This window comes from Mesoplodon mirus (genome assembly GCF_964341445.2).
Source record: "Mesoplodon mirus genome assembly, chromosome: 1".
Taxonomy (NCBI): Eukaryota; Metazoa; Chordata; class Mammalia; order Artiodactyla; family Ziphiidae; genus Mesoplodon; species Mesoplodon mirus.
The window spans coordinates 73059222-73075448 of NC_138976.1; the positions used below are offsets into that span (position 1 = coordinate 73059222).

Sequence of the window (16227 nt, forward strand, 5' to 3'; positions counted from 1 at the left end):
AAAATTATAACTGTTGGTGCCCCAAAATTTCATGAGCTAGGGATTTTGTAATCTATCTGTAGAATGTTAAAATAATTTAACTCATTTATTTTAAATTTACCCCTATAAGTTTTAGTAACTTTTCCCATCTGCCTTTTGAGAAAGGAAGATGTGATTTTTAATTGTGCATTCAAAATTATAGGAAAGGTGCAGTTAGACAAGAGAAGGAAATATAAAATTACGAAGGAGGTAAAGAGGTCAGAATTCGCAGATGATATGATTGTGTACCTGATAAAAATCATAGAGAATCAAATGAAAAACTATAACAAATAATAAGAGAATTTAATAAAGTGACTTAGTACAAAATTAATATACAAAGAAATCAATAGCTTTTCTAAATACAAATGACAGTAGCTAGAAAATAATATAGGCAAAGATCTCATTTATAATAAACTCAAAATATACCAGGCAGTAAACTAACAATACATGTGCAAGATCCAGCTGCTGAATAAAACTTTTTAAAGTTCCTAAGGGACAAAAAAGGAAGCTTGAATATTTGAAAGAGAAGTTTCAGTATCAAACATTTTGAATCTCCCTAAATTAACTTAAAAATTTTGATATGATCCTAATCAAGATACCAGTAGATTTTTTTTCTTTTATAGGAAAGGCTGTTTACATAAATAAACATGCAAGAATAGTGAAGAAAGTTGTATAAAAAGAAAAATAATGATGTGTGGTGTGGGACACAAACAGCCCTACCAGTTGTTCAAACATATATAAAATTAATAATTAAAACAGAATTGTCTAGGCACATGAATAGACCAGTATAGGCCAGTAATAGACTAAAGACCATAAATAGGCCAAATGCATATAAGAATGCAACATATGACAAATGTGGCATTGCCTGTCAATTGAGAAATGATGAATTATTGATAAATGATGCTTGGGACAACTGGATAACTATTTTTAAAAGAAAATTAGATTGGTTCCATATATTACTCCTTATATAAAAATTAATTTCACTTGGATGGAAAATTTTTTTATTATTATTCTGTTACAGTGGGGAAACATGATGTAAAATTCAGATCCTACAAAAAATACATTGATGTGATCAACTACACAAAAGTAAAAATATCCCATATGACAGAAACCACAGCAACAAAAGGCAACAGTGAAACAACAACCTTGCATAAAGTTTTGAAATGTTATATTCAAAGCATGAATTTGTTTAATATATAGACCACTCATAGAAATCCTTCAGAAAAAAAAGAGACCAAAATAAGGAAGGCATTTGAAGAAGCAGTTCACTGAAAAGGAAATGAAAAATAAACTGCAAAGAGATACCATTTTTCATCTCTCACACAGGCAAAGTTAAAAAGTTAGTAAACCTTGGCAAAGGTGTAAAGAAACAGGCAGTCTCATTGTTCATAGTAATCTAAATTGGTACAGGATTGGAGAGCAATAAGGAAATTTTTATTAAGATTGAAAATACACATAACCACTGACTCAGAGAGTACTTCTAGGAATTTAATCCACTGATGATACTCTTACATATGTGAAATGCTGCATAAACAACTATATTCATTGTAGAGTTATTTGTATTAGAAAAAGATTGGAAGAAGCCTAATTGTCTATCAGCAGAGAAATAGTTAAATACATTTTAGTGCATTTGTCCATTCAGTGGAATTTTATATGGCCATTAAAAAGAGTGAGGCAGTGTGTGTATGTGTTTACATATGTGTAGATAGATAGATAGATGTGGAAAGATCTCCAAATATATTGTTAAATGAAAAAGCAAGGAGTAATGTGTGTGTGTGTGTGTGGGCGCGCATGCGTGCGCATGGTGCACGTGTGCATTTAAATAGAAATATACATTTCTGTATGCTTATGTAAGTACAAAGACATCTCTAGAAGAAGGAATGAAGGAAAAAAAGGTGGGAGGCATGTGAAAATATTTTCTATTCAAAAAAAGTGATTTGTTATTTTTAAAAATCTTAGGCAAGCTCTTAATGATTATAAAGTGTATCTATTTGGTCATGCTACCCAAATGCATGTAACTGAAACAACCATTTCTTTATGTGCCCAGTATAAAGATTGTCTATGAGGTATCATGATTCAAGTTAAACCTTGATCCTAGGTTTCAGAAAAAGTCCTTCTTTATTAGACTGTTGAAAGTTTAGAGAATGAAAATGCGCATTAAATTTAGTAAAGATTTCTAGAGCCATTCTTATTCAGTATTTTGGAGTGAAGATGAATGTTTGGTATATTCATGTACTTAGAGTCTGGATTATTCTCTTTAATCACTCACTCTCTCAAACATTTATTGTGCAATCACTATTGACCAGCCACTGTGCTTCTATGAATATAAAGGTTTACAATATGAGTAATGGAGCTAATTTCATCACTGAAAGGTACCTAATCCTCCAAGGCAAAAACAGAAATCCACAAATAGCCCCCAAACTTCTTTTAAGTGGTTAGTTTCATTTTCTTTCTCATCACATTATTTTTTAAATCACAAATGTTATTATGTTGTCAATTGATTAATTTTAGATTCACGAAAATTGTGCTTATCTTCTGATTATGTTACTAACATAAATTGCAAAATTGTCTAAATGCTGGGTAGGATTGGATAGCAAGAGAATGCAAAAGAATGAAAATAGCAAAAATCCAAATAATACTTAAACTTTAAAACCACCCTTTAAACAGAGTTAGCAAGGGCCATTTTAGGAATGCCTGTTACCTCCCTACTTATTCTCCCTGAAGTATTAATTGCAGTCTGACCCTGGCAAAGAAAATAAATTTGATTATGTTTTAGTGCAGTGTTCTCAAACTTGAGTGTACATTATGTGTGGAGCATTGATTAAATGCATGGCTGGACCCCATCCCCAAGGCTTTTGATTCAGTGTGGAGAAGGACCCAAGATGTTCATTTCTTATAAGCACCTGGTGACTCTGGTAATGCTGATCCAGAATTACACTTTGAGTAAACCTCTGTTTTAGTGTTTATATGAACTAAATACAAAGTGAAAATGTTCTTAGTACTCAGAATAATCTGCAAAAGGCAGATTTGAAATCTTAAAATTGAAAATATCAACTTGGCCTTAAATCCTATCACTTAATCCTAACCCAGCAGATTCCTAAAGGGTAATTGTAGCCCTGAGTGCTTATACAGTTGATATCTCAAAATTAGTTTTATTGTCACACATCAGTAATGCCAGTTTCACAAAGTCCTGGTGAGAGTGGAGGGATGTAGGCCTTACAGAATAATCAGTGGAAGCCCAATACAACAGTCTTGGTTTCAGTTCACCTAGTTAAACCAAATGTTCTCAGAACACATTCAGTTCATGCAAGTATCTTCTCTATATGTTTTTTCTTATCAATATTTCAAAATAGCTTTAGGTGGTATAAAATTGCCAAAACTTTAGGCTGAAAGCATAATGATTAAAATTTTTTTCTCTAGGTGTCATAAAATTATCAGTGAGTAAAAAATATTTCATGTAGTTAAGCATTTGCAAGACCTAAGCCTTCTTTGCTCTAAATGCTTAGTGTATAAGATTAAGATTTTGTCTTAGCTTTTATTCAAGAGGAGATGAAAAGCAAAGCTGACTAGGTGTGTTTTCTGGGCATTTTTAATTTTTTTAAGAGTTAAAAAAATCCTGTCCTGAATATCTGAGTTAAGCTTCTTTTTAATATTGCTGTGGAGTAATATATTCATATGTTGATTTACATATCACTTGAATATACAACTTACAGAGCGGTATCATATTCACAGCTTTAGCCTCAGTGAGCTGTTTCTATCTGCATTGCAGGGACACGTGGGCCCAAGAGACACCTGTAGATCCTTAGAAGGGATCCAATTACTAGAAGGGAACTGATTTAACTGCTTTGTGCAGAGCATTCAAAGTTTGAAGGCCACAATCTACAATGAGAAATACCTTTACTTTGTGGCCTAGTACTCGTACACATACATATATGCATACATTCATGAGTATACATCTATATATACACACATGACTATTATATACATATATACATTCATAGACAGAGGACTAAAACCAAAGTTCCAGGAAACAATACTTAGCTGTACTGTGTGCCAGGACATTTGAGTATTTTCTACTCTATTTGATTTCTTTAATTTTTAAAAAGTGCTGGTCAGGATAATTGATTTCATGACCTACTAATGGGTTACACCTTACTTTCTGAAAAGCACTGCTTTGGACAAATTGAAGAAGAGATCAAACCATTAGCAATACAGATATGAGCCACCAGAATGCAGTGTCCATTCTTTTTTTTTTGGTTTTTAGTTGTCGTTGTTGTTGTTTCGCATTGCTAACAAGTGCCCAGATAATTCTAACAAGTGTCTAGGACCACTCTTGGAGAAAAACCTGGGTTGTGATTATATAGACTACATGTAAAGTGAAAGGGTTTGTTTCCTTTGTGTTCCTGGTTGAAGTACTTGCTGTAGAAGTCCCCCGCCACCCAACACACACTTACACACCAGGAGGTGGTCATTTCTAACAGGTATAAGGGCGCTGGTCACATGCTCATGTCAGCAGTCACAGATACTTTTTCTGAACAAGCCACCAAGTAGAAATTGTTTCTGTCTTACTTATCTCAAATGCAAACAAAATGTCAGGTCTTACAGTTCAGGAGAAAAATTACCCCAAAGGAAATTTCCAGTCTTAAGTGTGTTCTCTTCGTTGGGTTTCGCTAAAGAATTTACTATTCTTTCACAAGGAAACAAAAATGCTGTTTCTCTAAGAAAGTGTTAACTGGTGAGGTTAACAGAACAACCTGTTTTAACAAGAAAATTCAATCATTATATAACTGTTTTTATGATGAGTAAAATTTAACTCTATCCATTCAAAAGTTTTTGTTGCTTTCTAACTTGATGACTTTGAAATCATTTTCAGATAATGCTTATTAATCATATGTAAACCCTTTCCTATTGGAAAGTAAATCTTGTTAACAGTAAATCATTTAGCAAATTTTAATTTTACAAGCCACTCCTCAGAAGGTAGTTTCATTAAAAACAGTGATGTTTCCTCTTGATTTATATTCTTGTTATATTTGTATAAAATGGAAATACTGTTGATATCAGAATGATAAACCTTGGATTCCAATCTCATAGTTAATACCTATGTAATCTCAAGAAAGTCCCCCAATCCCAGAGGGCCTCAATTTTCTGATCTGTGAAAAGGAGATAATATTGCTTGCCTTTGCTATTTCACAAAGTTGTGAAGATCAAATGAGAATTAATGTAAAAAGGCTTTATAAATCATAAAGCATTATAGTGTTACTTCTATTTTTAAATCACTTTCTTAAACAGTTCTAGAAAGAAAATAATTTCTACCATGAGACCAAATTTAATTATAGTGGTAGTTGAATATATCAATCTTGACCTTCAGTCTTTAAAAAAGATTAAAAAGCCATTTCAGAGTCAAGAGAATATGCCTTGACCTATAAAGACAATGAATAAGATGATATAATTGTTCTTTTTCCTTCTGTCTTATTGGCATGTAATTGAATGACTGGCTGATGTTTACATTAAGACAAAGTCCTAATTGTCCACATATATCATATTCTATTTGGGCCATTGAATAGATATGCATAATGTATATATAAATCACATGTACAGGGAATCCTCTTTTTTGCCCCATGCAACTCATGCAAAAGACTCAGCACCTCTCACTTTGAGATCAGTCTTCCTGTTCCTTTTGACTGAGGGTGATTGACATTCCCCAACATTGATGTATCCTGACGTTTGAAATAAGGTTAGCTCTAAAACAGTTGTTTCCAAAGTTACTTAAAAATAAATAACTCTTTCTGTTAGAAGTAAATAATGGTGATGATAAAATTAATATCAACAATTTTAAAAAGGCTCCAAACCTCTCCACATTTCCCTGCATTTGAAACTGCGGTTTACCTTTTTGACATCATCAACTGCCCCTAAATGAACCCTGTGCTCCAGCGAGTCTTGATTACTTGTACCTGAAGTATCTGTGACTGGCATCAATTTTACTGAAGATGTTGTAGAGGAAAGAGCTGAGGTTTAGCATCACTCTTTGCAGAGCACAGTCCCTCAAAGCGTCTCTGCATCACCTGTCCCCCCGAGTCTGTCCATTCATTCTACCAATGAGCATTCACCGCCAGTGTGCCCAGATCCCCGTCTCCTCAAATCTTTCAACCCTTCAGCAGAGCACTTAAACCTGATACTAACTCTGCAAAACAAGGGACCATCCTGTGATAAGGATTCTCCTTCCTTAAAAGGTAATGGGGAGCTATAAATACCAATAATAAATAAGGATGGGGAATTATAAATAATGGGGAAATGCTTTTTTTTTCTTTTTACATTGTTCTCTTTAAAAGTATTTGCTGCCTTAAGGAAACAATAAACAAGATGAAAAGACAACCCTCAGAATGGGAGAAAGTATTTGCAAATGAAGCAACTGACAAAGGCTTAATGTCCAAAATATACAAGCAGCTCATGCAGCTCAATATCAACAAACAGCCCAATCCAAAAATGGGTGGAAGACCTAAATAGACATTTCTCCAAAGAAGACATACAGATTGCCAACAAACACATGAAAGAATGCTCAACATCACTAATCATTAGAGAAATGCAAATCAAAACCACAATGAGGTATCACCTCACACCGGTCAGAATGGCCATCATCAAAAAATCTACAAACAATAAATGCTGAAGAGGGTGTGCAGAAAAGGGAACCCTCTTGCACTGTTGGTGGGAATGTAAATTGATACAGTCATTATGGAGAACAGTATGGAGGTTCCTCAAAAAACTACAGATAGAACTACCATACGACCCAGCAATCCCCCTACTGGGCATATACCCTGAGAAAACCATAATTCAAAAAGAGTCATGTACCACAGTGTTCATTGCAGCTCTATTTACAATAGCCAGAACATGGAAGCAACCTAAGTGTCCATAGACAGATGAATGGATAAAGAAGATGTGGCACATATATACAATGGAATATTCCTCAGCCATAAAAAGAAACGAAATTGATTTATTTGTAATGAGGTGGATGGACCTAGAGTCTGTCATACAAAGTGAAGTAAGTCAGGAGAAAAACAAATACCGTATGCTAACACATGTATATGGAATCTTAAATAAAATGGTTCTGATGAACCTAGGGGCAGGACAGGAATAAAGACGGATGTAGAGAATGGACTTGAGGACACAGAGGGGAGGGGGAAGGGTAAGCTGGGACAAAGTGAGAGAGTAGCACTGACGTATATACACTACCAGATGTAAAACAGATAGCTAGTGGGAAGCAGCCGCAGAGCACAGGGAGATCAGCTCGGTGCTTTGTGACCACCTAGAGGGGTGGGATAGGGAGGGTGGGAGGGAGGCTCAAGAGGGAGGGGATATGAGGATATATGTATATGTACAGCTGATTCACTTTGATATGCAGTAGAAACTAACACAACATTGTAAAGCAATTGTACTCCAGTAAAGATGTTTAAATAAATAAATAAATAAAGTATTTGCTGCCTTAGTAAAAGTACAATATTTATCTCTTCTTTGAGACTGGGAAAGGAGAATATAAACAGAATATTTACTGGACATCTAGACATCATTTGACCCCTCTTCTCTGTTCTCTCAACCTCTTTTCCTAAGGGCTTAGGTGTGACTTTTCTTTGTTGTCCTTTTCAGGACACTGTTTCTTGGGTGGATATCTTACAAGCCTCAAGTGACCTTGGGTGCTTAGAGGCTCTCTACCTGTCCCTGGATTCCAACAAGGCAGCATTAGCATTTGAGTGACTGGAAAAGAGTTTGCAGCCTGTGTTTTAGGCCACATGTTTATCATAGTGTGTATCTATCCCCCATCAGGTAATAGATGGCCCTGTCCCCTTCAGGTCCTTCTTAGAGGGTTTGCTGTATCTTTGTAGGAGCTCCACTGAGCTTTATTTTTTTTCCTCCTGGATGTGAAATACAGCTTCTCCCTCCCTGTTCCTACTGATTTCTGTTCCTAATTCCTGAGAAATCATGGAAGAGTTTCTTCACTGGTGCAGTCTGCAACAGGCATGCATACTTTCTATATTCCAAACAAATAAGGGTTTCTTCTGCCTTACAGAGCCCAGGTATTTTTTTCCTTGAATCTACCACACAAGAACTAAGGTCTTCCTGTTGCCATGTGGTCATATTTGTATCACATTTGTGACCATGCCACTCTCTATTTCAGAAGAAAAAATAGTTGTCATAGTCTTTAATTAGCACTCCATTCTTAGTATGGAGGGAAACCACTTGTACCCAAATGAGGGAAACCACTTACACCATTCCCTGGGATTCTGTCTTTTGAGAATTCAGTGTTTGGTTGGGGGAGCTGAGTCACACCTGCATTTACTTTAATTCTACAGTTCCTAACTGGTGACACAAGGTTAGACATCGTTTTCTCATGGCAACTAGCATTACCTTCCTCTCTTTCTTCGCCCAAATTAAGCTTCACTCACGGCAAAACTCATGGGTGTCCCTGCACTCTCTGATGAAAGTCTGTTTTCCTGAATAGTCTTCAGTGTGAACTACTCTCAGCAAGTGCTCAAACCAGGTCTGATTTTTCGAATTATGCTCTGTAGTGCCTTGTCATGGGACACACTGCAAAGAGGTCTTTCATCTTTCTGCTAATGTGTGGTCAGAAAGAAACCTGGCCTATGCATGTAGGAAGCTCTCCACATTACCTGAGCTCTGACTCTTCAGACTTTGTCAGGCATTCTGTTGGGGTAGCATCTGAGACTGGTGGTCTCACACTTAGAATTCCTATGACTGGAAGACTTCATTGATCTGTATCACTTTTCTGCCCCAGAAGCCTGCCAGTCCTCTAATATTTCAGTGGCGTGTCTAAACACAGTGCAAAATCCTCTTCTCCAGTTTCTGAAAGTGTTTCTGCAGTAGCACTGGACCAAGGATTTCTGTCTTTGACTGATAACCACCCTCAGAGTAGATCCCCATTCTCATGGGGATTCTGTTATAGCTGGCGAACGTGGAGGGGTTTAATTCATCCCTAGTATATTGTTAACGATCTTTTTTTAGTCTTCCAGAAAAGACTGATCTTTCTAAGAATTCATGTGCTCATTGTGGCTGGAATGGTTATCAGTTTCTTACCTGCTCTTTCACATAGGGAGTTGTAAGTCTCACCCACTCCAGTAATGGGACTTAATGCTCTATAAGCCTGTCTTTCCATGCTGAACATCTCATCTCAAATGGAACATCCCACCATTTCATCTCAGGGGAGTTGCCATAGCTTCTTATCTGATTATGAAGCAATAGTTCAGGATCATCATGAACCAGTCTAAACTGCCAAGCACCATGTATCCTAGCATTAGATAATCGTGGAGAAGAAATGTGCACTATTGCCGATTCAGTCCTAGGATGATTATTCAGTAAGAGATACAACTGGGCACTGTACCTTAGTTCAGAGAATTGATTTTTCAGAAAAAAGCTAAGGTATACTCATAGTCTAAAGCTTAATTAGTTTAGGGAAGAAATGGAAAATGTTTATTTACCATACTTATTTTTTAATTTTCAAAAACAACCACAAATCCTTTAGTCAAAAAGAAATAAAAATTGCTGTTAACAAACAAAGCCAGATGTGGATTTCTCCCTCATTCTTGCTCAGCTATTATATTTTTGATAATTTCTACCTTTCACTTAAACCTATAAAATCACAAGATACAGATCATTTTATTTTTAAGTAGACTGAAATCTAACCTCAGATTTTCCACACTCAAACTTTAAAGAAAATGTAGGCATTTTAGCAAATTTGAATTATGAGCAAATTCTTCCTAGAAGTGATTTACAGTCACATGAGGATGAGGCTTTTCAGCTGTCTTTATATATATGTTTTTTTGGTTGGGTTTTTTTTTGGGGGGTTGTTTTTGTTTGTTTAGTTTTTTTCATGTGGGCCATTTTAAAAGTCTTTATTGAATTTGTTACAATATTGCCTCTGTTTTTTTTTATGTTTTGGTTTTTTGGCCGTGAGGCATGTGGGATCTTAGCTTCTCTCTGAAAACAAGAGCACTTACTGATGTCCTTTTAAGAGATGTAATACTGAGGTCCTTTATAGTTTTAGTTTAACATTTTGGTAAAATGTTTGTTTACTCATTACATCTACATTACTCTTTCCATAATTTTTTTTTGGTTTGTACAATATCATTTTCTTCAGTTTATTTTCAAGTATAATGATGAACTACATTAACATTCCATCTGGCAAAGACTGTTTCAGAAGCCAGTTAAATTAATTTTGTGATTAAAAAAATTAATCATATAATAAATTGTATTATATCATCTTATGAATTATTATATACTTTAAGAGTATTTTTTCTATAATTTCTACCTAACGTTCTTTTCTGTATTACATTTTATTAACTCTAGGGAAGAAGAACAAGTAACTTGGGGAAATAACATAAAATTAAAGCTACTAATTCCTAAGAAAATTAAATTTAATGTTGACATAATTGGGACTGAACATTCTGTGTATAAAGTATTCTACCATAAAGCAGTTGTAAACTTGATGGAAAAAAAAAGACTGCTTTGCTATGGATTTTGCCATCCATCTTTTTTTTTTTTTTTTTTTTTTGGTAGGGGGAGACAGTATGTTGAAATTTCAAGGCATCATTAATTTTCATAGCCAATGTAAAGTATGTTATCTATGTTTGAAAGCATGATATATTTTTTATAACTGCTTATAGGGATGTTGATTTGATCAGATAGCAAAAATAAAAATAATGATTTCTTTCCTATATAGTGTGATTTTTAATTTAACTGTAGTTAATATTGTTAATAGAATCCAGTAATCAAATACAGGGTGTTTGGAACCTGATCTTACAGTAAGTGCTATAGTGCTAAGAGCTGAGAGATAGTGATCTTTAAATATGAGGTTATCAAGAGTGCACCTCATTTATTATTGGCACCTGCTACTTAATTAAGGTGTTATGATTGCTCATGGTGTGCTGAGATTACACGGAAGAAAACTGTTTCTGTGATCGTCCCTTTTTTTTGTTGGTTCTGAATTTTCTTCTCTTCTACATTCCATTTCTGCTACCATTTCTAATAGCGCTGCCTCACCACCACATCCTAAACTATGATGTACATCTAAATGTGTTCATACTAATGACCCTCCACTTCCAAATTTTAATACAGGGTTTAGAGAAGAATGGATAGATTTAGAAGCTTTTGAACATTGATGAAGGTATCTTTGCACATTTGCATTAAAATACTAATGCATATTAATAAAACACAAATCTGCAGTAGTTTTCTTTTGTGACAGAACGGAACAAATATTAAATACTCTTTGGGTGGGAGACTATTTAGAAAGAGAGCAGTTACTCTCTCACATGTTGAACTACGAAAGTCAAGAATATTTTAACTAGCACAATCCTCTGGGGTTCCTGCTTCTCAGGTCTCCCTTCTTATTATAATTATGGAATATTCAAAAAGGTTTACTTTTGTGATTGAGCTTATTATTAGTGTGCCTATTTTTATGTTATTCTCTGGGATTGGGGGGAGGAAGGAGGAAATACACATTTAGTGAGAGCTATTCATTAGCCACCATTGAAGAAGAAATTGAACTTTAAAGAATCTATCAAAAATTCTCTAGTGAGCCTTTTATTACTATCTTGTCTTGAGCCCTTTTTTTAATGACATCTATTATCAGATTGAAATGGCGATTGAGACGCTGCAAAAGTCTGACGGTCTGTCCACTCACAGAAGCTCTCTTCTCAACAGCCATGTAAGTTGCCTCTTCTTCATGTAAACTAATCTCTTGCTTGTTCTGCATGTGTTGCTTGCTTCTAAATGCTTGTTTTATTTATTTACTTATTTATTTGCTTCTTAACCTTCCTTTCTCAGCCCCTTGTGATCTGTGTATCACTTAATGGCAATTTTGCACAGTGGAATATCTAAAAACAGAGCCCCCAATATACTACTTCACTAGGTTTTTTTTACTGTTTTGGTACAGATATATTTCCAAGTTAATAACAAGCTACCAAATATTGGTAAAAAGTAACTGATGATTTAAATTTTTCTAGTGTGATATTTATTTACCGTGAAGCAAATGTTTGTAATCTGCATCTTCAAGTCTGATACAGAGAAGTGGTCGTGTCTATTTGTATGACCAGTAATATCCTTTAAGTGGAAAAAAGATTGTTAATGCCAAACCCAATGATAAACTGTTTGAAATGATTTATTTACCAGTAAGACTATATAAAATGAGAAGGAAACAGCTACCTAGATGAGCTCAGGTCCTAAGACCTAAAGAAAAATGAATCTGGGCCAAAAGAAGAAGTGAGATTCTAGATAAGCCATAAACTGCTAATAATTCAGATAAAACAGGATTATGGTTACTATTTCTTGAAGCTTTTAACTGTTATCAGATGCAGCATCACTATAACACCGGTGAGTGTAAGAAGAATGATGATGATTTGTGAAGCTATAAACATTTTCATCAAATGTTCAAATTTTGGGGACTCAGTGAAAATGTTGATTAAAAATTATTTTGTTATCATGATTTCTGAATATATGGGAAAAAGTAAATAGACCTATGATTTAAATCTGTCTAGACAGTTCTTTTGCTAAATTAATGTCAGTAACAATATAGTAAGAATTAGAGTTTTACCTCCCAGCTGACAGTGTATTCTTAAATTTGGAGAGAAAATTATTATTTTTAATTCTTCCCCATATTTTGTGACTGAAAAGTCCAAAATTGGATCACCCAAGTGAAATAAAATATCATTAGTTTTTTCAATAAACCTTAAACATTTAGCTCATAGAAAATGTTTCACTGTGCTTTTTAAATATTTGAATTTTCAAACATTTAAATTTTATATTCCAACATAACACAAAATACTTCCTTATGTTCTTACACATTTATTTTTAGATGAAGTGGTTTGTTTCTTTTTCTAAAGGAAGTATATCATGACAAATAAAAACAAGTTAACCTACTTGGAGAATGACTACAATTTTGGTGAAAATTATAGATTCTAAATTATAAAACAATACATACCTTGGCCCTTCTTTTGAAAGTTTAAGGAATATGATTTTTCCCCTTTCTGAAAGTTTGTATGCAGTACATCACTTTTTTATATGTTTCATAGGTATATTCCTGCTGTGCTAGCATGAGTCTGTGGTTGTGTGTAGAGGCTGATTTACTCTATACTTTTAGAATGTATGTTTTGGGGAGGGGGTGAGGACCATCTGGTGTTTTGTTTTGAAAATGGCAAGGAAAAATGTTGTTCATTTTTAGTTGAAAGTGTGCAGGAATATAAGAAAAAGAATACCGAAATTGCCAGTTACCTTTTTTGAACTTTCAGACCTCTATGAAGTTGTGCTTTGATATTCAATTCACATCTCATTGTCATTTGAGATATATACTTTAGTAAAATATGTGAATGTTTAATTTTAACTTGAATTACCCATCTTAATTAGTATTTTTATGAACAATAATGTGGATATAAGAATATTTTTATGTATTTCTATTTGTTGGTTTTTTGAAACTTTTCAAATATGTCTTTTTCATTGTTATTCTCGTAAAATTCATGAAGTAATATTTAATGTTAATGAATGTGTGAATTAAGCTGCATAAACAACAGATACATGTTTGTTACTCTATGGCTTTATACTTTTTATTACATGGCATGGCAGCTCTTCCATTACTATTTATAACTGCCAGAGGCATTTCAGTATATGGAGAGTGGGCATAAATGTTGCTAATGTAGTGATAATCTTTCTCTAAATACCCTGATTCACTTTTATTACACCTCTGAGGTACAGTTAAGTTTATTTAAAAACAACACATTTATAGTCAAGTCTCTGGAAATACAAATGATTCTACAGATGGTTATAAACAGTGGAGAAGGGATCAGTGTTTTCTGCTGACCAGTCAGGTTTTGTTTCTACCTGAACCCATTAGAAGATCATGCTGTCTTTCTGTCCTTGGAAAATTAGCGATGCTCCTAATTTTTGTTAGATTTATCCAAACAACTGGCATAAGCTACTACATGCATTCCAGTTGATAATCACCTGCTAAGGGTATTTTAAATTCTGTTAACCTAATTGATGATTTTCAGTTGTGTAGAAAAATTTTAGTGGCGAGGGTTTTTTTAAATTTAAATATGGCTAACAACTTAAATGTTCATAAGCTGTAAGTTATCTTTATCCCTTCCTATATAGCACATAATATAGAATCATTTGAGGTTTGTGGGATTCTTTGAAGTGGACATAAATTCAACCTTATGATAATAGTTCCCTGACATCAATTTCTACAAAGGATCAATTTCATTAAGCAAAATTTAGGAGAAATTATCAATAATTTGTGTCCCATACTTACTAGTTTCCAAAGAGGGATCTTATTCATGATTTTTGAGCTGAAAGTCTGTTGTCATTCTATTTTGCAATATGGAATAGATGAATTTTCTATTTTCTCTGTATATATTCGATTATTCACAATAATTTGGAAAATTCTTATTAGGATCAAATCAAATAAATAATCCCCTGTTGGTATAATCCAACTTGATTGCTTTGTTTTTCACCTCTCTTTCTACACATTAGAAGATTTAGTGAGGTATTAAATTTTATATCCCTTTTTCAACATATTCTTAAGAGTATTTTGTACTGCTTCTCTATTTTTATCATCATCATGCTCTTATCATCCAGGTCAAAATGCATGTATAACTTGCCTATTTCATACCCAACATAGTGCCTCATCTGTGACTGAGTACAGTTACACTGAGTGCCATGTTCCCTTCTATTAACATTATTAACATAATGGCACTTATTCCAGTAGTAGCATTACATAGGCAGACAGTAAATATTTATTGACAAGTGAAAATTCCAAGACAGTAAGGATTTTCTATGTTTTATCCACTGATGCACCCCCTGGTGCCTAGAACAGTGCCAGGTACATAGTAGGTGCTCACTAAATATTTGCTAAGTGAATAAATGTAAGAGACAAGTAATAGAAGGGAACAGACCTTATTTTGCCTTCAGTATTCTAAGTACCTTTGCCAATCATGTGTGCATTTATTTGGGGACTCACATGTGCATTCTTTGTTACCAAGTATGCTTCAATTAGGTGTATGTGTGAGCATTGTTGATAAGACAGTGGTCTCCCTGCACACCATTTGAGTGAAAGAATGTATGGCCAAGCTATCATTTCCTTGTGTACAACCTTTAGTTTTTTTTATTTAAATATTTTTATTTCTAAATTTTTTGGCATGTGGAGGTGTTTTGGGTAAATGATGTGTAGTCTGCCTAAATCAAATTAGAATATCTTAATTTTCTTCATTGCAGACTTAAGTTTATTTTATACTTTTTCTCAGTTGTAAATAATATAAATTGGCATTTAATGGTTATATTGTATCAAATTTGGGATATTTTAGATTATAAATTTAAATACAGAAACATTCTTAAATTAATTGTTCCCACATTTCACGTAATGTTTTTCAGCTTGTGCATTTTTAAAATTCCATTTAAAGTATATAAAAAGCTTTAGGCATTTATTTTATATAGCTTTTACTATCTAGCAAATAATCGTTTCATGATTTTTGCTGGTTTTAGCTACTGAAATATATTCAGCTCAAAGCAAAACCTTGTTTTATGCTTACTTTCTCTTGACTTGGCTGTGCTGTAAATATAAGTTATGATGGAAATAAGACCTGTCAAAATGCATATCATCAGTGAACTGAAATCAAAATGAATCCTAATGGATAATAATCCAACTGGGGAAAAATGCCAAATGTTACATTTAGATGTTAATTGGGGAATGCAATAATGTATTTTTTTTAATTTGTCAATCAGTATTTCCCTTTGGGAAAAATAGGAACTGTTCATCTTCCTTAATCTACCCTGATTAATATAGATTAAATGCAAAGGTTGAAAGATGCAATTATCTTGGTTTCTACCCTTACATGAATTTACGTTAGTTCATTAGTAGAATAATCAGGTTTTAAATATAAAGGTTAAAAGTTACTATGATATTTCATAGGCTTTTAAAATCATAAATATAAACAAATATTTTATAAGACATCTTATAAAAGAGTAAAAGAAATAGCAATAGTTTTTTCTAAATTACTAAATGTTAAGGGTATTGAATTAGTGTCCAAATACATTTTATAAAAGAGGAAATCCAAGGAAACAATATATCTTATAATAGGCATGAACTTCCCTAGGGCAGCACATGGAGTGTATACCTTCAGGTATACACTTAACTGCCAAGTTTCTCTTATAATAAAA

At 33.8% G+C, this 16227-nt stretch overlaps 1 protein-coding gene across 6 annotated transcripts in view; it reads left to right on the forward strand.

Moving 5' to 3' along the window:
• The window catches only part of RFX3 (regulatory factor X3), a 298160-nt gene that overhangs the window by 210270 nt on the left and 71663 nt on the right, over nt 1–16227 (forward strand). For all 6 annotated transcript variants that reach the window (XM_082615490.1, XM_082615491.1, XM_082615492.1 and 3 more), the window contains one exon: nt 11654–11728. In XM_082615490.1, coding sequence (XP_082471616.1) covers nt 11654–11728 — 75 coding nt within the window. The remainder of the gene's footprint in view (nt 1–11653; nt 11729–16227) is intronic.